Source organism: Macaca nemestrina, chromosome 7 (genome assembly GCF_043159975.1).
Source record: "Macaca nemestrina isolate mMacNem1 chromosome 7, mMacNem.hap1, whole genome shotgun sequence".
NCBI lineage: Eukaryota > Metazoa > Chordata > Mammalia > Primates > Cercopithecidae > Macaca > Macaca nemestrina.
This window is the reverse complement of record NC_092131.1, coordinates 107,570,478-107,590,452: the sequence shown is the minus strand read 5'-3', so window position 1 is coordinate 107,590,452 and position 19,975 is coordinate 107,570,478. Positions and strand designations below refer to the sequence as shown.

General features: G+C 51.9%; 3 protein-coding genes across 9 annotated transcripts in view; 1 reads left to right on the top strand and 2 right to left on the bottom strand.

Annotated features, from left to right (window-relative positions):
- The first annotated feature begins 1,782 nt into the window (after positions 1 to 1,782).
- LOC105497487 (ribosomal protein S17) lies at positions 1,783 to 14,107 on the top strand. 4 transcript variants are annotated; one of them, XM_071099346.1, is made up of 6 exons: positions 1,783 to 1,942; positions 2,240 to 2,391; positions 3,376 to 3,481; positions 4,001 to 4,066; positions 9,087 to 9,338; positions 13,863 to 14,107. In XM_071099346.1, the coding sequence occupies exons 1-5, from the start codon at positions 1,940 to 1,942 to the stop codon at positions 9,297 to 9,299; spliced, it is 540 nt and encodes a 179-aa protein (XP_070955447.1). In that variant the 5' UTR covers positions 1,783 to 1,939; the 3' UTR covers positions 9,300 to 9,338; positions 13,863 to 14,107. The 4 variants fall into 4 exon arrangements, with proteins under 4 accessions (XP_070955447.1, XP_011766934.1, XP_070955448.1 ...); XM_011768632.2 differs by lacking the exons at positions 9,087 to 9,338; positions 13,863 to 14,107 and adding an exon at positions 5,827 to 5,956; XM_071099347.1 differs by lacking the exons at positions 9,087 to 9,338; positions 13,863 to 14,107 and adding an exon at positions 4,550 to 5,956.
- Positions 13,886 to 16,166, bottom strand: LOC139364059 (golgin subfamily A member 6D-like). 3 transcript variants are annotated; one of them, XM_071099350.1, is made up of 5 exons: positions 15,319 to 16,166; positions 14,803 to 14,895; positions 14,441 to 14,549; positions 14,185 to 14,321; positions 13,886 to 14,078 (listed from the first exon to the last, which is right to left on the bottom strand). In XM_071099350.1, the coding sequence occupies exons 2-5, from the start codon at positions 14,841 to 14,843 to the stop codon at positions 13,886 to 13,888; spliced, it is 480 nt and encodes a 159-aa protein (XP_070955451.1). In that variant the 5' UTR covers positions 14,844 to 14,895; positions 15,319 to 16,166. The 3 variants fall into 3 exon arrangements, with proteins under 3 accessions (XP_070955451.1, XP_070955452.1, XP_070955453.1); XM_071099352.1 differs by having other exon boundaries at positions 13,966 to 14,078; positions 14,165 to 14,321; positions 15,319 to 16,165; XM_071099351.1 differs by lacking the exon at positions 14,185 to 14,321 and having other exon boundaries at positions 15,319 to 16,157.
- Positions 16,167 to 16,247: 81 nt separating this feature from the next.
- LOC105464724 (golgin subfamily A member 6-like protein 4) overlaps positions 16,248 to 19,975 on the bottom strand; it is a 173,607-nt gene continuing 169,879 nt past the window's right edge. The window contains exons 3-6 of one of the 2 annotated variants that reach the window (XM_071099332.1): positions 19,748 to 19,807; positions 18,735 to 18,822; positions 17,374 to 18,356; positions 16,249 to 17,106 (exon numbers count right to left, since the gene is read on the bottom strand). In XM_071099332.1, coding sequence (XP_070955433.1) covers positions 16,930 to 17,106; positions 17,374 to 18,356; positions 18,735 to 18,822; positions 19,748 to 19,807 — 1,308 coding nt within the window. In that variant the 3' untranslated portion in view covers positions 16,249 to 16,929. Of the gene's footprint in view, positions 17,107 to 17,373; positions 18,357 to 18,734; positions 18,823 to 19,747; positions 19,808 to 19,975 lie in introns of both variants that reach the window. The other variant, XM_071099333.1, reaches the window with a different exon arrangement.

Below are 19,975 nucleotides of genomic sequence, written 5' to 3'. Positions count from 1 at the left end.
GGTGGCAGGCGCTTGTAATAGCAGCTACTTGGGAGGCTGAGGCAGGAGAATCACTTGAACCCGGGAGGCAGAGGTTGCAGTGAGCCCAGACCATGCCACTGCACTCCAGCCTGGGCAATAGAGTGAGACTCCGTCTCAAAAAATAAAAGGGGAGGCCAGACTGGGCACACTGGCTCACGCTTATAATCTCAGCACTGTGGGAGGCTGAGGCAAGAGGATTGCTTGAGCCCTAGGGGTTTGAGACCAGCCTGAGCAACATAGGGAGACCCCATCTCTACAAAAAAAAAAAATTAGCCAGGCATGGTGGTGTGTGCTTATAGTTCCAGCTACTGGGGAGGCTGGGGCAGGAGGATCATGTGAGCCCAGGAAATTGAGGCTGCAGTGAGCTGTTAACCGTGTCACTTCACTGAAGCCTGGGCAACTGAGCAAGACTATCTCAAAAAAAAAAAAAAAAAAAAAAGGCTGGCCGGGTGCAATGGCTCACACCTGTAATCCCAGCACTTTGGGAGGACGAGGGCGGGCGGATCACCTGAGGTCAGAAGTTGGAGACCAGCCTAGCCAAAATGGCGGAACCCCGGCTCTACTAAAAAAGTATACAAAAATTAGCCGGGCGTGGTGGCGTACGCCTGTAATCCCAGCTACTTGGGAGGCTGAGGCAGGAGAATCGCTTGAACTTGGGAGGCAGAGGTTGCAGTGAGCTGATACCGCGCCACTGCACTCCAGCGTGGGCGACAGGAAGACTACGTCTCAAAAAAAAAAAAGAAAAAAAAAAACCCCTGATCTTTCACTTCGGGCCTGACAGCAGCTTGATTGGAAGTTTGCTCCCGCAATTCTGAGATTCTGGCCTTTTATTTTGTCCCAGTGCTACTTTTGGTGCCAGGGTTTCCTGCCCTTCAGGTTTCCATCCCTAGTCGAGAGTCCGACTGGAGTACCTAAGGTGCGTTGAGGAATGAGGCACAGCCCTGGGCTGCTTAACTCATCCAGCCTGGCCAGCTCAGCCTTCCGCTATCAGGTAGGGGCCTAGGACTGCTGTCAGCCCAGGGAGCAGAGTTGGAAGAAGGGGCAGGGCCCTACCTAGGCTGCGGCCCATCGGGGCAGCCTGAGCTGGTGGCTTCGGAAGGCCCTGGTTTGGGGATGGGTATGGCAGGAACAGCCTGAAGATGGTGGTTGGAGAGGGTGCCTGAGGTGCTGGGAGTTCTGCAGGTGATTTGGGCCCTTCATGTCAATATTGGAGAGGTTGCTGTGTGCTAGGCGCTGTTCAAGCAGTGGGAATTAGCTAAACAAAATGACCATTACTGTCATGGAGCTCACCCCTAGTTGAGAAAAATAAGCCGAGTCACATGGCAAGTGCTAGGAAATATAAGCAGGGATAGTGAGGGAGTTATTTTACCTAAGTCTGAAGGGAAAGCCCTCTGATAAGGAAACATTTGAGCAAAGGCCCGGAAGAAATGAGATATGTCTCTCCCAGTCGTACCCTGTCTCTACCTGCCAAGTCTCTGGCCAGCGGAGTGGGTGGGGACCCTGGGCGGCCGTCATCCCGCACTTCATTGTTCCGCGGCCCTGGATCGCCTTCCTTTCTCGGTCCTCCCGAGGATCGGATGCCTCTCCTCTCCCTGACGTGTATGGAAGAGATGGACCGCTCCTACGCTAGAGCACAGCACACGGGCGGTCCCATTAAAAATCAGATGAGGGAGAGAAGCTAGCCCAAGTCAACCAAGAGGGAGCGGGGAGCGGAAAGGGAGGGGCCGTCGGGGGCGGGACACACCCCGCCCACCGGAGGGGCGCGCCGCCGCCGCTTCCGCCCCACTCCGCCAGGGGGCGCTGTGTGGCTCCCTAGTAGGCTCAGCGCGCCCGGTACCGGCGGAAGCGGCTTTCTGGCCTAAGCTTTAATAGGCCTCGCCTGTGCTTCCTGTTTCCTCTTTACCAAGGACCCGCCAACATGGTAGGTGTTTTGGGTCGAGGCCGGCATCCTCCATAATCGTCTTCCATCTGCAGCTTACCGCGGTCTTCAGCCCACAAAAAGAGGCCCTGGGCCGGGCGGGCGCGGAGCCCTGTCAGGCTGGAGCGCAGCGGGAAGGCAGCTTCCGCATTGAGCCCGGCGTCCGGCAGTGCCCAGCCGGGCCCCCTCTCCGGCTCATCGCAGCCGGCGGTCCCCAACCATACCCGCCGGGGCTCGGTGCGGCACTCTTCCCAAAAGGTTGCACTGGCTCGTGAGTGATCCTGTGCTCTCCACCCGCAGGGCCGCGTTCGCACCAAAACCGTGAAGAAGGCGGCCCGGGTTATCATAGAGAAGTATTACACGCGCCTGGGCAACGACTTCCACACGAACAAGCGCGTGTGCGAGGAGATCGCCATTATCCCCAGCAAGAAGCTCCGCAACAAGATAGCAGGGTGAGTCGGAGCTTCCTCGGTCTCCGGGGCCCCGCGGCCTGTTTATGTGCTCTGCCGCCCTCCGACTCTGTAAGAGACGGTACTGTGGTGGTTTCGTTAGCCTGAGCTCCCTGGTGTCCCGGAGGAGGGCTAGAGCTCTGCGTGTGCAGGATTTCCGTTGTGAACTTAGGCTTGTGTCATGACTGGCCGCGGTGACACTGGGTTGGAGGTAGCCACCGTCAGACCTCTTTCCTTGTAGCTACGTTGCTTTTAGGTGTCAGCTTTCTTTTCTTCTCCTTTTTTTTTCTTTCTTTTTTTTTTTGAGAGGGAATCTTGCCCTGGCGCCCAGGCTAGAGCAGTGGCGCGATCTCGGCCCACTGCAACCTCTGCCTCCCGGGTTCAAGCGATTCTCCTGCGTCTGGCTTCCGAGTAGCTGGGATCACAGGCACGTGCCACCACGCCCGCCTAATTTTTGTGTTTTTAGTAGAGACGGGTTTCACCATGTTGTCCAGGCTGGTCTCGAACTCCTGACCTCAAGCGATCCGGCCTCCCAAATTGTTGGGATTACAGGCGTGAGCCACCGTGCCCGGCTAGGTGTCAACTTCTAATGCGTTCTTCACAGTTGCAGTTACTGTTCGAGAGATTTATAGGAATATGGTCTGGAAGAATAGTGCCAAAGTCAACGTATTAATTGCCAAATTATGTGAATTTGAAATTGGAAGAAAGAAAATGAAGGCTGTGAAGGGTCGTGAAACTGCGGGGCGGGGCGGGGCGGGGGAGGGGGAGTTGATCACTATGATGGAGAGTTTGAATAGTGAGTGAGAAACCAAAGGGAAGGAATGCTCAGACCAGTGGAGGTTCTGTGTGTAGGAGGTCCCAGTATAGTCCTCTCCCTTCTCACTGGAAAAGAACTAAAGCGGGTATTTATATATCCACATGTGCTGAGTACCAGGTGGGAGTTGATTTGTTTTCTCACTGTTCTCTTTGGCTATGCGTGCTTTGTAGCTATGTCACCCATCTGATGAAGCGGATTCAGAGAGGCCCTGTAAGAGGTATCTCCATCAAGCTGCAGGAGGAGGAGAGAGAAAGGAGAGACAATTACGTTCCCGAGGTAAACTTTCTGGATAATTGGGCTTCTGGCTAATCCTCGAATGATAAAGCTGTGGGTTCCGGCTTCCAAAGGGACCTCAGCTGAATCTGAGACCTTTTATCCATACATTTCCTAACCAGCTGTAGGTGCCCATAGCCCCCTATCAGTTTCTTAGCCTCCATTCTGCTCTTTTGGAACTAGTTTAGTCCATATTTCATGAGAGCCCTTAATAATGTTGATTTGATGACTGCTATCGTGGCACGTGGGTTTTTCATTTGCCCCTAATATAGTATTCCTTGGTGTAAACAAAGACTTCAAGTGTTCTGAATACTGAATAGTAGTATTGAGGGCATGGGAAGGTAAGACCAGAAGAACAGGTCATCGGGGTCTGTAATACTGTAGAGACTGCTTGCCTTGTGAGAGGAATGCTATCCTTGTGCAACTCCTCTTCTCCATATTTAAGAACCTGGGGAAAGGAGGAGGAGAGGTGAGTGATAATCTCATTGATTGGTATGTTGAGCCTATCTCGTTTGCTTCTAGGTCTCAGCCCTGGATCAGGAGATAATTGAAGTAGATCCTGACACTAAGGAAATGCTGAAGCTTTTGGTAAGTGTTTGGTGGATTCCTAAAGTGGTATTTTCCTGGTCAAAAACCATCAGTAGGTCTTACTATCCAAGGTCACCCAGCTAGTAAGTGGCAGAGTTGGGAATCCCATCTAAACTTCTAGCCAGTAAATTGGACTGCTTTCATAATGGGTGTAGCGAAAGTTGTGTGCATTGAGTTTGCTCGCCTCAGGATCATGATTCCCAAATCTAGTGGCTTTCAGGATACCTTTTCTCTCTTGGCTGCTTCTGTTCTTGGTCTTATGGCTGGCTTAGGTTGCCCCCTTTGTGTCAGCCCTGGCTGTCTTCATTCTGCCTGCTTTTCTTCTGTGATGGTATTCCTTTGGTGTCTCCATGCTAACCACTCAGAAATGAGCTTTGGTCCATTTCCAGGTACATACAAGGCACTACTTAGGTAATTCAGGGTATCTTCATTGCACTTTGATGTTTCTTCTGTGACTTAATCTTAGTCCTTTTGCATACTTAGGTGAAAGCATGGGCTTCAAAAATCCATTGGGCAGGCCGGGCGCGGTGGCTCAAGCCTGTAATCCCAGCACTATGGGAGGCCGAGACGGGCAGATCACGAGGTTAGGAGATCGAGACCATCCTGGCTAACACGGTGAAACCCCGTCTCTACTAAAAAATACAAAAAACTAGCCGGGCGACGTGGCGGGCGCCTGTAGTCCCAGCTACTCGGGAGGCTGAGGCAGGAGAATGGCGTGAACCCAGGAGGCGGAGCTTGCAGTGAGCTGAGATCCGGCCACTGCACTCCAGCCTAGGTGACAGAGAGAGACTCTGCCTCAAAAAAAAAAAAAAAATCCATTGGGCAGTTGGTGATTTTGAACAACTTCATTTTTCCTATTTTTATAGTCATTAAATGTTTAAGGCACTCAAAAAGGTAATTAGCAAAATGAACTCACATGTGCTTTCCCAGCTTCAGAAAAACATCACCAGTACAGGCACAGCCCGCTGTGGGTCTTTTCCTCCTGAAATAACCACTGCGCTGAATGCAGCTTTTTTGTTGAAACTAAAATGGGTTTCTGAGGACCAAGTAGGACATGAAGTTCCAGGTATAAGGTGGGCCCTTTGGCTTCTTGCCCTGCCCACCAGCCTGAGCTTGTGCGAGGGCAGGGTCTGCTTTTGCCTCCCTCCCTTCTGCTTGGTGCCTTGTGTACTTGGGCCCTTCACAAACGTTGATTAGATTAGTAATAGCTGTTACGTGGGGCTGGTCCTGCAAAGCAAGTGGCACTGTGTATTCTCAAAGGGACAGAGTTTTGTCTTAGAGCACATTTGGCAATGTCCAGACACATTGTTTTGGTTTTCATAGCAAGGGGATACCTGCTAATTTCTAATGGATAGAGGCCAAGGATGTTGCTAAACTTTCTGCAATGCACAGGACAGCTCCCTGTAACAAAGAATGTCCAGCCCAGGATGTCTACATTGCCAAGATTGAGAAATGGTGTTTTTGAGTGATAGGAAGGGGTTGTGAAAACAGAAAATGGTATGGTACATTGGGTGAAAGTCGTAGAGTTGTAAATGGGGATACCACACGGTCAGGTGTGTGTTGAAGGAAGATCACACTGGAAAAGTGGGAGGCATTGAGGCCCCTGTTGGCTCTTAGAGTAAAGGGTCTTTCAGGTAGCCTCTGGACCTCCTTGAGAATGCTGTGGCTCTAGGGGCAGGGAGAAGGCCCTCTGTTTTCTTCTGGGGCCCACCCACAGATCTCACCAGTAACTGCTCACTGAATCCATTTTCTCGTTCCAGGACTTCGGCAGTCTGTCCAACCTGCAGGTCACTCAGCCTACAGTTGGGATGAATTTCAAAACGCCTCGGGGACCTGTTTGAATTTTTTCTGCAGTGCTATATTATTTTCAATAAATCTGGGACAACAGCCTTGCCTGTGTCATCTTTGCAGTTGTGTGTGGGTAAAGGCAGGAGCTCTCAAGGTGACACATCAGCTGGCACTTGCCTGGGATTTGGGTGCTGCTTGTCTATGGGGAATGGGTTCACCGGAGTTTAGTAAATGAGCAAGGGCAAGCGTGAGCGTGTGGCTAGTGGTCTGCAGTATGAGCCTGGAAAGCTGCTTTGACAGCCCCACCCTGCTTCCCTGGCTCTTCAACCCCTGCTCGGTACACATAATTTGGGCCAACTTGCCCACATTGAGATGGTAGCAACAGGATTATCACGTGTATCAGGGTTTTACTTTTCTGTCAGTGGGAGGTAGGATAAGTGGTGTCTTTGTGTCCAGTGTGGAGCCCAGTTCCTGGAATATAAGAGATCTCAACAAATGTGAATAAATGTGGGAGAACCGATGATACTGGGATGCTTCAGCCTAACTGGAGGCAGACTCACCAGCTGCAGCCTGAGTAGACCGCCCTGGACTCTGAGCTTTAGGATCTCTGTTGAGGCTGTCAGTTAACTGCGTGTGTGTGTGTGTGTGTGATCTCTGTTGAGGCTGTCAGTTAACTGCGTGTGTGTGTGTGTGTCTCAGGAGCTGGGCTGCACTTGGTTGGTTCATGCCCTTGCGTATGAGGAAAGTTGGTGGCTCCGTGTTTCTCCAGTGGGAGAAGGAGCTGTTGGAGAGCCAAGCTTAGCTCGTGGACGGGTGTCCAAGAGAACGGGCAGGGCATGGTGGCTCACACCTGTAATCCCAGTACTTGAGGAGACTGAGGTGGGAAGGATTGCTTGAGCCTGAGTTGGAGACCAGCCTGGGCAATAGCAAGACCTCCTCTACAAAAAAGGTAGAAAATAAGCTGGGCATGGTGATGTGCATGTGTAGTCCAGCTACTTGGGAGGCTGAGGTTGGAGGGCCGCCTAAGCCTTGGAGGTGGAAGTTGCAATGAGCCGAGATCACGCCACTGCACTACAATCTAGGCGACGAAGTGAGACCCTGTCTCAAAAAAAAAGCCAGGAAGTGGCAAAGTTCTAGCCTTAAAGTGATTCTTGCATATCTGCTTCTGTCAAGCAGATAAATACAGCAAACATTTTAAATGTGTTTTGTAACTTAATTTTTGTATAATTTCAAACTTACAGAGAAGTTGGAAGAATAGTACAAAGAACACCCAAGTTTACTAGTTCATATTTTGCTTCAATGGCTTTATCTTTTTTTGGGGGGTGGAGCAGTAGATAGAGTCTCACTCTGTCACCCAGGCTGGAGTGCAGTGGCACGATCTTGTCTCACTGCAACCTTCAACTCCCTAGTTCAAGTGATTCTCCTGCCTCAGCCTCCCGAGTAGCTGGGATTACAGGCGCTCACCACCACACAAAGCTATTTTTTTTTTTTTTTTGAGACGGAGTTCTGCTCTTGTGGACCAGGCTGGAGTGCAATGGTGTGATCTTGGCTCACTGCAACCTCCACTTCCCAGGTTCAGGTGATTCTCCTGTCTCAGCCTCCCGAGTAGCTGGGATTACAGGTGCCCACCACGCCCGGCTAATTTTGTATTATTGGTAGAGACAGGGTTTCTCCATGTTGGTCAGGCTGTTCTTGAACTCCCTACCTCAGGTGATTCACCTGCATCGGCCTCCCAAAGTGCTGGGATTATAGGCGTGAGCCGCCGCGCCAGGCCATATATTCTTTGTATATGTATGTGTGTGTGTATATATATACACACGTGTATATACATATAATACATATGTGTATATATATGTATACACACAACTTTTTTTCTGCTCCACTTGAAGTTGGAGATCTGCCCATTTGCTCCCAAATATTTCAGTGTTACTTCCAGAACAAGAACATTATTTTATATAACCACAATGCAATGATCAAAATCAGGAAATGTAACATTGATATAATACTATGTAATTCAGTGAGTCCTTGGTCACATTTTGATCACATTCACAAAATGTGAAAAGTGATTGATTTATTTTGTCCTTCAATTTGGGCTTTAGTAGCCGGGACCACAGGTATGGACCACCATGCCTAGCTAATTTTTAAATTTTTTGTAGACCTAATGTCTCCTATGTTGCCCAGGCTGGCCATGAACTCTTGACCTCAAGTGATCCTCTCCCCTCAGCCTCCCAGAGAGCTAGGATTACACCAGTGTGTGAGCCACCACATTCAGCCATGTACTCTTGTATCTGTTAACCTGTTAGCCAACCTTTGGCTACCCCCTCCCCCTTACCCTTCCTCACCTCTAGTAAACACTATTCTAAGCAAATAGATCTTAAAGGAGACCACCCAGAACCTGGTAGACTCCTATATGGCCATTGTCAACAAGACCGTGCTGGACCTCGTGGTTGGTCTCATGACAAGGACCATCATGCACCTCATGATCAACAATGAGCATGCACTGCCCCATGCGGGCAGGGGGCTCCTATGGCACTGGGGATGCAGGTGGCCATGTTGGCCTGGGGGAGATGGCAAACAGCCCTCTGGGACCAGGTCCAGGGAGGGAGGCACGGTCAAGACCAGAGCTGTCCCATGGAAATATAACGTGGGACTTGGGCATAGTGGCCCATGCCTGTAATCCCAGCACTTTGGGAGGCCAAGGCAGGAGGTTCGCATGAGCACAGGAGTTCGAGACCAGCCTGGGCAACACAGTGAGTCCAGGTCTGTACACACAAATTTTAAAAATAGCCGGGCTTGGTGATGGCACATGCCTGTAGTCCTAGCTACTTGACAGGCTGACGTTGGAGGATCACTGAGCCCAGGAGGTTGAGGCTGCAGTAAGCAGTGATCTCATCCACTGTACTCCAACCTGGCAACAGAGTAAGATCCTATCTCCAAAAACAATTTTTAAAAACCAAGTAGACAGGTGTCCTGGTGGCATGATAGGTCCTGGGTCCTCTTCCAGATCTGTAACCTTGGACAGGTGACTTTTCCTCTGGACCTCAGTGTTCCCATCTGAGTGAGAAAAGGCAGTGGGGAGGCAGATCTTCGAGTCTAAGTGGTGTAGAAGCCACATCTGAAAAGCCATACTTAGGGCTCCAAGCCCAGTGCACAGTCCCAGCAGGGCCCGGCAGGGCGGCCAGACAGCACAGGCATTAGGTTCCACCCTTCTTCCCTCTTTGCCCACTCTCAGACCAAGGAATTCATCTCGGAGCTGCTGTCCAACCTGTACTCACATGGGGACCAGAACACACTGATAGAGGAGTCAGCAGAGCAGGCACAGTGGGGCGACGAGATGCTGCGCATGCACCACATGCTGACGGAGGTGCTCAGCATCATTGGCGACATCAACACGACCACCATCAACACCACCACCATCAGCACGCCCACAGGGGCCCGTGGATGACTCCTGGCTGCAGGTGCAGAGCATCCCGGCCAGACGCAGGTACCAGGGCTGGTCCCCATGGTCCCAAAGCCCCCCCAGCCTCCCTGACTGAGCCTGGGGGCTCTTGGAACGGGCTCCATGCCCAGGCTGGCAGACGTGGGTGCTCTCTGGAGCTGTCAGAGACGGCAGAGAGCTTGCGGTTTATGGTGGGAGCTTGGAGGGGGTCGTGTGTGGGGCTGGATCCTGAGGCGGCCAGAGGTCTAGGAACATCATCCTGGGCACGCTGTACCTGTCATGCAGTCTGAGTCATGCTGCCAGGGCAGGTATCCAGCTCCCAGCCTGGGAGTGCTGAGAGCCAAATCCACTGCAGAGCGATGGTGATAGTCGGGGTCCCACCTCCTCTATTTGTTGCAATCCAGTGGTGATCTAGGATAAAACCTTGAGACTCCCATGCACACGGTCATCCCACAACACACTTCACAGACCGGGCAGGGACACAAAGCCCCCTTCCCTCCCTCCCAGCTACCATCATAGCTGCTTGTGTGGACTGAAGGCAGGGTCTCTGGCCCCTGCTGAAGCACTACCGCCGACCAGCAGGCTCACTCACCTTGGCCTGTTGTTCCTAGGGGTCACCTATGCTATTCAGCCAAGGGGACCACAGTGCCTGCTGGCCTGGCTGAGCTCTGTCCAGTGAGCCTGTCCGCCTCTCCTGCCACAGACTCTCCCTCTTCTGCTTTTTTCTGCAGGAAGGGCCCAGCCTCACCTATGTGACCTGCAGTCCCCCAACAAGCTGAGGCTTCCCTCTTAGACTTACAAATCTATGGCCAGTGGCATCTGGCTGCCTGCCCTCCTTGCCTACCCAAGGGTCCTCTCAGAGGGTCCTGGGCTTTCTGATGGCCCACAGGGGCCTCCGGCGCTCATTCCAACCGTCCATCCCTTTTAGCGTCATCATCCTGGTTCAAGCAGTATTCCTTCCCTATCAGGCCTGGTGGCTATTGCTTGGGGCTCCCCAAGGTGAGGGGTGGCCCTGGGCCAGTGGGTTGGAAGACAGGGTAACCAGAGAAAAGGGAAGCCTGAGGGGACTGAGCATTGGTCTGAACTGTGGGTGCACTCACTGCCTGGATGCCGTGGGAGAGGCGTATGTGGGGTGTGGAGGGCCGCTGCAGCCCCCAGGCACTACCTGTGAAGCTCCGGCTCTTCCTTCCATCTTCCTCCCTTTTCCCTTCCAGCCCCTTTTCCAGGAACCTTACTACACACCCGCACCTGCTCCCTCCCCTCCCTGGCCCTCACACAGCTCTTGCATTGTGCCCATGCTCTGCGCTTGCCTCACCAGCAATCTGCTTCCTTTTCTCTCTCCCGTTTTCTCTCTGCTTCTCTCCAACTGCCCGCTGATCAGGTCAGGCAAGTCCATCCTGTCCTGAGAGTCCCAGGCCCTGCTTCGACCTCTAAACAGATCTCTCCTCTTCTCGGAGGCCTCTCTTTCCAAGCCTGCCTGGGCGGGTGTCCTGTGACTTGACAGTGGATCCCCAGCCCCAAAGCCTTCATCTGTGACTTAGTCTGTTGTAGTGGTGAGCTGACACATCCAGCTGTGACCGTTGCTGAAAACTTGTGCCCCCTCTGTGGTATGCCCCTGCCCTGTTCTGTAAATAGCGATACTCATATATATATGTGCACACCTATACATGGCCGATGGCCTCGCCTCTAGCACTGGGAATCAGTCCCCGTGCTGTCCTTGTGGAGTCTTGTGGCCCAACAAGAGAAAGCCGTCCCCTGACATCGCCCCTCCAAAGTATGCCACCTCCAGTGAGCCTGTCGTGTGGACAGCCAGCCCCCGCCATCCCTCCCACCCTCCACCAAGCATGGGGGTGCTGTGCAGGCAGCTGCGTGGACTGACAGTCTCTACCAGTCCTCTGTCCCTCGGCTGAGAAACCCATTTCTGGATGACGGGCAATGTGTCCTCTGCTGGCTGTGTTCTCTGTGGAGCTCAGGGGAGGGGAAAGGCCAAGCCATTTCTAGGGTGCTGTTGGGAGTGGTGAAAAGGCTACAGCCTTTCCAAGGGACACATTTCCTGGAAAGTCCCTGGAGCTTAGCTGGTTCTTATCCTGTGATGCCGGCTCTGGCCACTAGGGGGCAGGGTCATGAACTCAGCCTGGAGGGAGACCGAGGGGCAGCCTGCACTCTGGAGGGACAGACAGAACAGGCCACCCAGTGCAGACAGGAGAGGGAGGCAGGCGGACGGAAGGGAAGACACCTGGGGTAGATGGAAGTCAGTGCCCTTGGGTGCTGGTATCTGTCTTCCCGGCCACAGCTAGATCAGGCTTCTGAGCCTGTTGGCTGTCAGGGCGGGACTGTGCCCATTAGGCACCATGGCAGTCCCCGTCACCTCCACTAGGTGTCACCAGGCAGCATACAGGTAACAGGCCTGGAAGATCCCCAACAGCCCAGCTGCTGGACATGCTCAGACACTCTGGGGCTCCTCGTTCTGTGGGACAAACTGCAGGACCCAGTGAGGGAAACAGGAACACACCAGGCTGAGCAGTATAGCTAAATCCATTTATTCCACAATGAAAAGTGAAATAAACAGGAGTCACATCACCAAGGGAGCCATGACCCCATCCCTGCCTCCTTCCTCTGTCCTATGCTAGGAATAAATAAGTTTCCCAGCTGCAAATAATTATTAGAACCTCCTCTCCTTATGCCAGCTCCAACCTCCACTAGGTACAATACAGGGGGTGGCCCTACCCCCCAGAATGTTACACAAATTCAATGTGTATACTGGGGAAGCGGGAGTCACCCCAGCAGCCCATGCCCTCACTTGGTCTACTGTTAGCCCCACTGTCCTGGTTCAGCTGCCTCTCTGAATAAGAAGATGGGAGCCCCCCAGGGAAAAGTTGCTTTGGTGAGAGTAGAGAGGTCATCAGGCCTCCTCCAAACAAACCAACTCCATCAGCCTCTGGTTCTTAAATAACAAGCATCATCATCCAGAAATTCAAGGACTCAGCCGTGGTCAAGGTGGCAAAAAGTCTGTCTCCCCCCATTAGACAGGGGTCTTGTCTTGCTACCCTAGTGGTAAACGGGTGACTGGGAAGGGGTGGCAGGGACATGGTGGGGGTGAAGACTCCAGACCCACTTCTCCAGGCTTATGCTGACAGGGGCCTGCTTTTATTTATTTTTATTTATATCCTGTGACTTTTTTTTTAATACCATAACTTCTTTTTCATAACTTTTAAAATAACTTTTCATAAAACTTTTTTCTACTTTTTTTGACACACTTTTCCACATGTTTTGCCCCATAACTCTTTCATCCCATAACTTTTAGTTTGTTCTTTTAATAAACACACTTACATAGTTATAATTTTGTAAAAATAAAAACAGATTATCTCATGCCAAGCGTGCCCAGTATTTGCACGCTATAGTATTTAATACTATAGTTTTCAAGACACACACAATTTTAAGGCAAAAACAACACTTTGCAACAATTTAATAATTTATTACATTACAGTAACATCGCAGCAGTCAACAATGCCACTTTAGGCAAATTCAATATTTCTATTATATGATTCAGTATTTCCATATATATTCAATGTTTATAAGAATTCATAAATTGGTAAAAGTCATTCTAAGAAAACTTGGCAAATAAAGCTTTGGACTGGAATTGGCGTTTCTTTCTCTACTTTTCCTTCCCCTAGGTTTCTTTTTTTTAAACTATAGTATTCATATTTAAAATGTTTTAACTTATTTCAAAACATTAAGATAGCAGTTACATTTTTGAATAGTTATTTAAAAATGACTCACATAAAGTTTTAGAGAAACTCTATTATGGATAGGGCTGATTTACATTTTCACATTTTCTAAAAATCAGCTTTGGTTTTAGAATTGATTTTTTTCATTTCTGGAAAACCTAAAGTTTAATCAAATACTTTAAAAATGATTATCATATATTGCAATCTTTAAATAGGTATTTTGATTCTTCCTACAGAAATTCAAATTTATTCAGTTGAACTCACATTTTAGATTTTATTTTTTTGATTAACTCTAACCTTCTAATGTTGCCTTCTAAGCAAATTGAAAGCTGCCTTATACTGAATGAGGAAGAGAACAAATACTTGGCTGAATGAGGTATTGCAAACGACTGCATGCACTTTGAAGAAAGACTAAAGTTATTGTCATAGAATTTCCATTCTTTTTAGCTTTTTCTTAAACATATGACAAAATTCCTACACAAAGAGTGGTATTTCAGTTAATATAGCACTTTTATTTTTCAGACTGACATTCAGCTTAATTATGCCGGTATGTGATTTAATCCAGAGGTCCCTGATGAACACATTATTGTCAGATAGGTTACAGATGCTAAACACTATCTGAAGTTCATTCCTAGTCATTTATATGTGTCAGGTAAAAGTGAAGTGATTTGAACTGTCAAAATACAGAGTGAACATGAGGGAAAGACCCACTCTCCTTTAACTTTCTACAAATAAATTGATAAATAAACATGAGTGGCTCTAACATTCAAATGAAGTAAATGAATTGTGTAGGAGATTAACCCCTAAACTTTTTTTGTTTGTTTTTAAATTTCTTGACCAGCTCTTAGATGATGATGATGTTTATCATCCTGATCTCCGCACGGTGAAAAGAATGGCATGCAGGGGTTGCTGCCCAAGCCTCGGTGCTCCTGGAGAGTCCTGCGTTAGAGGAAGCAGCTGCACGATCTGCTGTGCAGTGGGGTTGTGGTGGGGAGAACCCTCTCTGGCCTCTCCTGGTGCAGGCTCCACGCTGTCAGTGAGGCTCAGCCACGAAGATCTTCAGACAGAGGGAGGAGGGGATCTGAGGTCAGTGCGAGCCTCCCCTGCTCCTGCCCGCCCACCCCGCCTGAGCGCTCTACCCACCACCCTGCTTGTCAGCACACCCAAGCTCCTGGGGTATTGGGGCTCCTAGAGCGGGCTGATCAGCAGGGCTCTGGGCAGTGGTCAGGAATTTGTCGTGCCCCTCATTGTGGTCGCCCACAAGCCACAACACCTGTCCCTGCAGCTCCAGCAGGTTCACCTGGAGGGAGGGGTGCTTAGCTGTCATGCTGGTGCTGGCGCCCAAGTTCACCCCCACCCCCACCCCCGCAGAGATGGCCCCATGCAGGGCTCTGTGGGTCTCCCCACACACAGACTCACCCCCAGTCCCTGGGGTCCTCTGAGATGAAGCCACTGGGTGAGCCAGGGGCTGGGAGCACACCCTTTGCTATTCCTGGGCACTGGCTCCAGCGTCGTTGAAAAATGCCACCTGAAGGCAAGAGATGAGTATTCTTGTAGGGACATACACAGAACAACCGGGGCAGGGAGGTGGAGCACAGCCCCTTCCCTTGGGGCTCAGAGTGTGCACCTGTTGGTCACAGTGAAATGGTGTTTGACCACTGGCTCCCGGAAGGAGTGAAAGTCCACAGAAATCAGAAGGCAGGAAAACCAAGAACATAAGGGGATCTGGGAGGGACCAGCGAGGAAGGTGACAAAGTAGGGGCAGGGAAAGTCAGGCTCACCTGACCTCCCGGCTCTCCCGGTCCTCTGGGATGTCCTGCATGGGCTGAGGTGCCTCCTCCTCCTCACTGTCCAGATGTCCTCCTCCATCTCTTCTAGGGAGTGGCCAGAGGGGTCCTCAGACAACCCAACAAGGGAAGTGGGGGTCCACCTCTGCCCCCACCCTCACTGTGTAGCCCTGAGCCAGCCCATTCCCAGAGGGGAATGAGCTATTCTGTATTATTACTTTTAAGAACCAAGATCTTGCTATACTGCCCAGGCACAGTCCCACTACCAATAGGTGCTGGAGTCCTGACCTGGTCCCTTTCTGACCTGGGCCAGTTCTCCCGTCTTTAGGCAACCTGATGGCCTCCTGCTCCCAGGAGGTCACCATATTGATACCGAACTTAGCGTGGACACCCGGTCGGCATAATGACCAGCTGTGTTAAAGGTGTCTTCCAACTCCTCAATCCTATGCTGCTAACAGTCCCCCTTTCCTCCTGGGGCTCTCGCCTCTTCCTCCGAGTGGTCTCCCGTACCTTCCCCAGGGAGAGCCATGAGGCTCAACCTGGCTTTAGCTGCTGTTTCTGCTGGCTGGTAGCTTCCAGGTGCTCCTAAGAGGCCAGGAAAGAGGGTGAGAAAGCACGGAGGTTGCCAGGTTGTCCCTCTCGTGGCCCTGTCCTCAGCAACTCCCTCCCCGGGGTCTCCTGCAACTTTTGGCGGGCCATCTTAGCTACCACTTTGCCTTGAGCTTTCTGCTGCTGCAGCTGGTCCAGGAGCTGGGTCTGCAGCAGTAACTGTCTGTGCAGCACCTCCTCCTCAGAGGTCAGCTGCTGCTAAGCGACCACATACTGCTGCAGCTGACACAGGTACTGGTTTCCCTGCTGCTGCAGACTCTGAGCCTCTTGGCTCTTCAGCTCCACCTGCAGGATGATCCTGGGCATGAGGGCGTTTACTAGCTGGCTTCCAGATTCCTGGCCCATTAATAGGGTAGCAAGGGCACTGTGGTGCTCTGTGGCCTGCCCAGGCCCCTGGTCCCTTGCTCCAGGCCTCAGAGCCTGCCTCCCTTGCCTGGAACCCAATGCATCCTTCTCCAGCCTCAAATCTCACACGCTTTTCCCTATCATTTAAACTGTAGACCACAGACTAGTGGAAAACAGGGGGAGCCAACCAGCATCTGCTAAGTGTACTACATGCCTAATGTTTCCACGTATTATCTCATTTAATCCTCAGCACCTCTGCAAGGAAAACGCTAACTTCCTTTTGAAGTTAAAGAAACAGAGACTTTGCCGGGCGCGGTGGCTCAAGCCTGTAATCCCAGCACTTTGGGAGGCCGAGATGGGCGGATCACCAGGTCAGGAGATCGAGACCATCCTGGCTAATATGGTGAAACCCCGTCTCTACTGAAAAATACAAAAAACTAGCCGGGCGAGTTGGCGGGCTCCTGTAGTCCCAGCTACTCGGGAGGCTGAGGTAGGAGAATGGCGTGAACCCGGGAGGCGGAGCTTGCAGTGAGCTGAGATGCAGCCACTGCACTCCAGTCTGGGCGACAGAGCGAGACTGCATCTCAAAAAAAAAAAAAAAAGAAAAACTTAGAAATGCAAAATAGTTGAATGATAACCAGTAGAACTGAGTCCGGAAACCAGTTTGAGTCTAAGGAGTCTTTTTGGTTTCTGCGTTTTGTTTTGTTTTGAGACAGTGTCACTCTGTGTCCCAGGCTGGAGTCCAGTGGTGCGATCTCAGCTCACTGCAACCTCTACCTCCCAGGCTCAAATGATTCTCATATCTCAGCCTCCTGAGTAGCTGGGATGACAGGCATGCACCACCAGGCCTAGGTAATTGGTTTTTTTTTTTTGAAATTTTAGTAGAGATGAGGTTTTGCCATGTCAACCAGGCTGGTCTCAAACTCCTGACCTCAAGTGATTCTCCTGCCTCAGACTCCCAAAGTGGTGGGACTACAGGCGTCAGCCACCACACCCGACATAAGGAGCCTCTTAAACCACTGTCTCTTCCCCTGTGACTGGGGGGCTCCATGCCTCTAGCTGGGATGATGATATCCAGACCTGGGGGGAGCCCAGGGCTCCCCACCTCTAAAAGTCAGAGGGAAAGATGCAAGAAACGTAATAGGACTGCCCTGGAGAGTGCTGGGGTCACCGGCCCCCAGGTTGCAGCTGCCTCTGGCCTGGCGCCTCCCTTCCCCAGAGGCTGGTGCCCGCCTCCCAGCCCTTCTTGGATGGGTCAGAGGTTACCGTGTCTTTCAGCTCGCCCAGCGTCTTCAGCTCCTTTACTTGAGGCTCTAACTGCAGTGCGCTCTTGTTCTCATTGTTCTGGACAGAGAGAAGCAATCATTGGCCACCCGCTATAGCTGGAGACCCCAGAACTTGGTGTCTGCCTGCCATGGCACCGGGAAGGGTGGAGGCAGGTTAGAAAAATCACCCCCTCTCTCCCACAGCCATCAGAGCAGGGCTCTGGCTCACAGGTGCCTTTAGAAGTACCATTTCATGTGAGGGCTACAATGCCCCATTTTACAGGTGGGGAAACAAAGGCCTGGAGGGCTAGGGAAGAGGGCAGGCTCCCCAGGTGGGGCAACCCACCGGCTCCTCGAAGCTACTGTGTGGCTCCGCCTGCTGCTCGTAGAGGGCTTCCCACCCCAGCTCCAGCATCCTCTCCAGCTCCCGCTGCCTCTCCAGCTCCCGCAGTGTCTCCTGCTCCCACAGCCTCTGATCCTGCTCCCGCAGCCTCTCCTGTTCCAGCAGCTCCTCCACTTGGTCCAGCAGCTGCTCCTCCTCCAGCAGCCTCTTCTGCTCCTCCTGTTGCCTGTCCCGTTCCAAAAGCTTCTCCACCTGCTCCAGCAGCCTCTCGTGCTCCCGCAGTCTCTCATCCTGCTCCCGCAACCTCTCCTGTTCCAACAGTTCCTCCACCTGGTCCAGCAGCCTCCCCTGGTCCAGCAGCCTCTCCTGTTCCTCCTGCCACCTCTCCTGTTCCAATAGCTTCTCCACCTGCTCCAACAGCCTCTCCTGCTCTGGAAGCCTCTCCTCCTCCCGCAGCCTCTCATCCTGCTCCCGCAGCCTCTCCTCTTCCAGCAGCTTCTCTACCTGGTTCAGCAGCCTCTCATGCTCTAGCAGCTTCTCCTCCTCCTCCTCCTGTCTCTCCTGTTCCAACAGCTTTTTCACCTCCTCCAGCAGCCTCTCCTGCTCTGGCAGCCACTCCTGCTCCCGTATCCTCTCATCCTGCTCATGTATCCTCTCCTCCTGCTCACGTATCCTCTCCTCCTGCTCATGTAGCTTCTCCTCCTGCTCACGTATCCTCTCGTCCTGCTCACGTATCCTCTCCTCCTGCCCAGATAGCCTCTCCTCCTGCTCACGTATCCTCTCCTCCTGCTCATGTATCCTCTCCTCCTGCTCACGTATCCTCTCCTCCTGTCTCCTGTTCAGGAGACTCAACATCTGATTGTTTTCGACCTCGGCCTGAAGCTGTCTTCCCAGACTCTCCAGCTCCTTCCTTAGGTGTTTGGTCTCATCTTGTAGCTGCTCCACCTCAGAGGGCCCTCCTGGGGAATCTGGGGCCCGGGGTTCAGCTGAGAAAGGAAGCAGACAATAAGGGTCTCTGGATTCTCAAAAAAAAAAAAATCCTCCTATTGGTGCAGAGCTCCTCCTCTCAGGCTTCCCAAACTTGGCCTCACTGCTAAGGATTCCTCGCACCCAGATGGTAGCCAATCTTCCAAGCCACTTTCAATGGAGAGCACTGTGGGTGGCTGACAATGGGCACTCCTCCCTCTTTGCTGATGGGGACACCAAGGCTCAAGCAGATGACAAGGCTTGCAGTCTCCTGGCACAGACCTCTCTCCCTCTGCCTCAAAGCCCTTCCATCCACCCACCTCCCTGGGGCATTCTAAGCCACCCCCACAGCCCTCTGATGCCGGTCCTGCTCCCAGGTCACGCCAGCCCCATCTTACCCCTCTGGTGTTTGAGTTTGAACAAGCTCCTCCCAAGCTTCTGTACCCGATGTATCTCACGCTTCTTCTCCTCCTTCAATGTGTGAACCTGCCCAAAGCACAGGGCGAAAGGGCCTTGGTGATAGGGGCTGAACCTCTAGAGACAGAGTTTGAGAAAGGCCCCCCCCGTTCTGCCAGCTTGTGATTTAGAAAGGTGCGTTCATTCAACAAACATCTGCTGAGCACCTACAGGCCAGGTATGGTTCTTCACAGCAGAGATAGAAGACAGAAAAGGACAGACAGGAGCCCTTGGCCCTGAGGTTTCCATTCTGGGGGCCTTTAAATCTCGGACTCCCAGAGCTAACAGAGACCTTTGACACTCTCTACCTCATCCAGAAACACGAGCGCAAGGAGGAGAGAAGGCTTGTCCAGACTCAAAAAGCAAATTAGGGACTGAGTCAGGGCAGAAATACAGGCCCCTGACAAACAGCCAGGCTAGTGCTTCCCTGAGAGGCAACAACCCCAGGGCATGTGTGGCAAGGAGTCGAGCAGGGGTGTCTGGAGAAGAGAGAGTCAGCAAAGAGGGCAGTGCAGAAGAGCCATGCTGCACGGTCTGTGCTCTGGGGTCCATCCAGGTGAGGCCTGGGTGCCCCAGCTCCCCATTTACCCTTGGCACCAGGGGCCCCTAGACCCTTTCTTCAGGGCCTCAAGGGGAAACGAGTCCAGGTTTGGCAGCGTGGAATCAGAGGACGCCACTGGACTCTTCCCAGTGAATTGATGTTTTCACTGGGTTAACTGATTATTGCGGAGTTTTGAGTCCAGGGTTCCTGCTAGTTCTTGGTACTGTCTCTGAGGTGCATGCAGAGAGGAGGAGTTGGAGGATTGCGGGGAGGGGTAGAGAGAAGAATCATTAGAGCTGGGGAGGGGTGTGTCTGGGCTGTCTCAGCTGGGAGAGGGGCAGCCAGCCCCTGCTGTGGGAGGAGGTTGGAGGGCTGGCCTGCAGGGTCACTGAACCTCGGCCCAGGGCCTCTTACCTGCAGATCTTTCAGGTTAGTAGATGACAGAGGGCCCTCCCCGTAGACACCTGTTGCTGACTACAAGAGATGAGAGTGCACATGGAGATGTTCTGTCCCCCTCAGTGTCTAAGCCCTCTGACTTCCTTTCTTCCCCATCAACTGACAAAAGTTTCTTTTCTGCCTATCTTGGACCTTTTGTCCCATAACTCCTTTGTGCCAACTTCTCTCATGGTTTTTATCACCCCA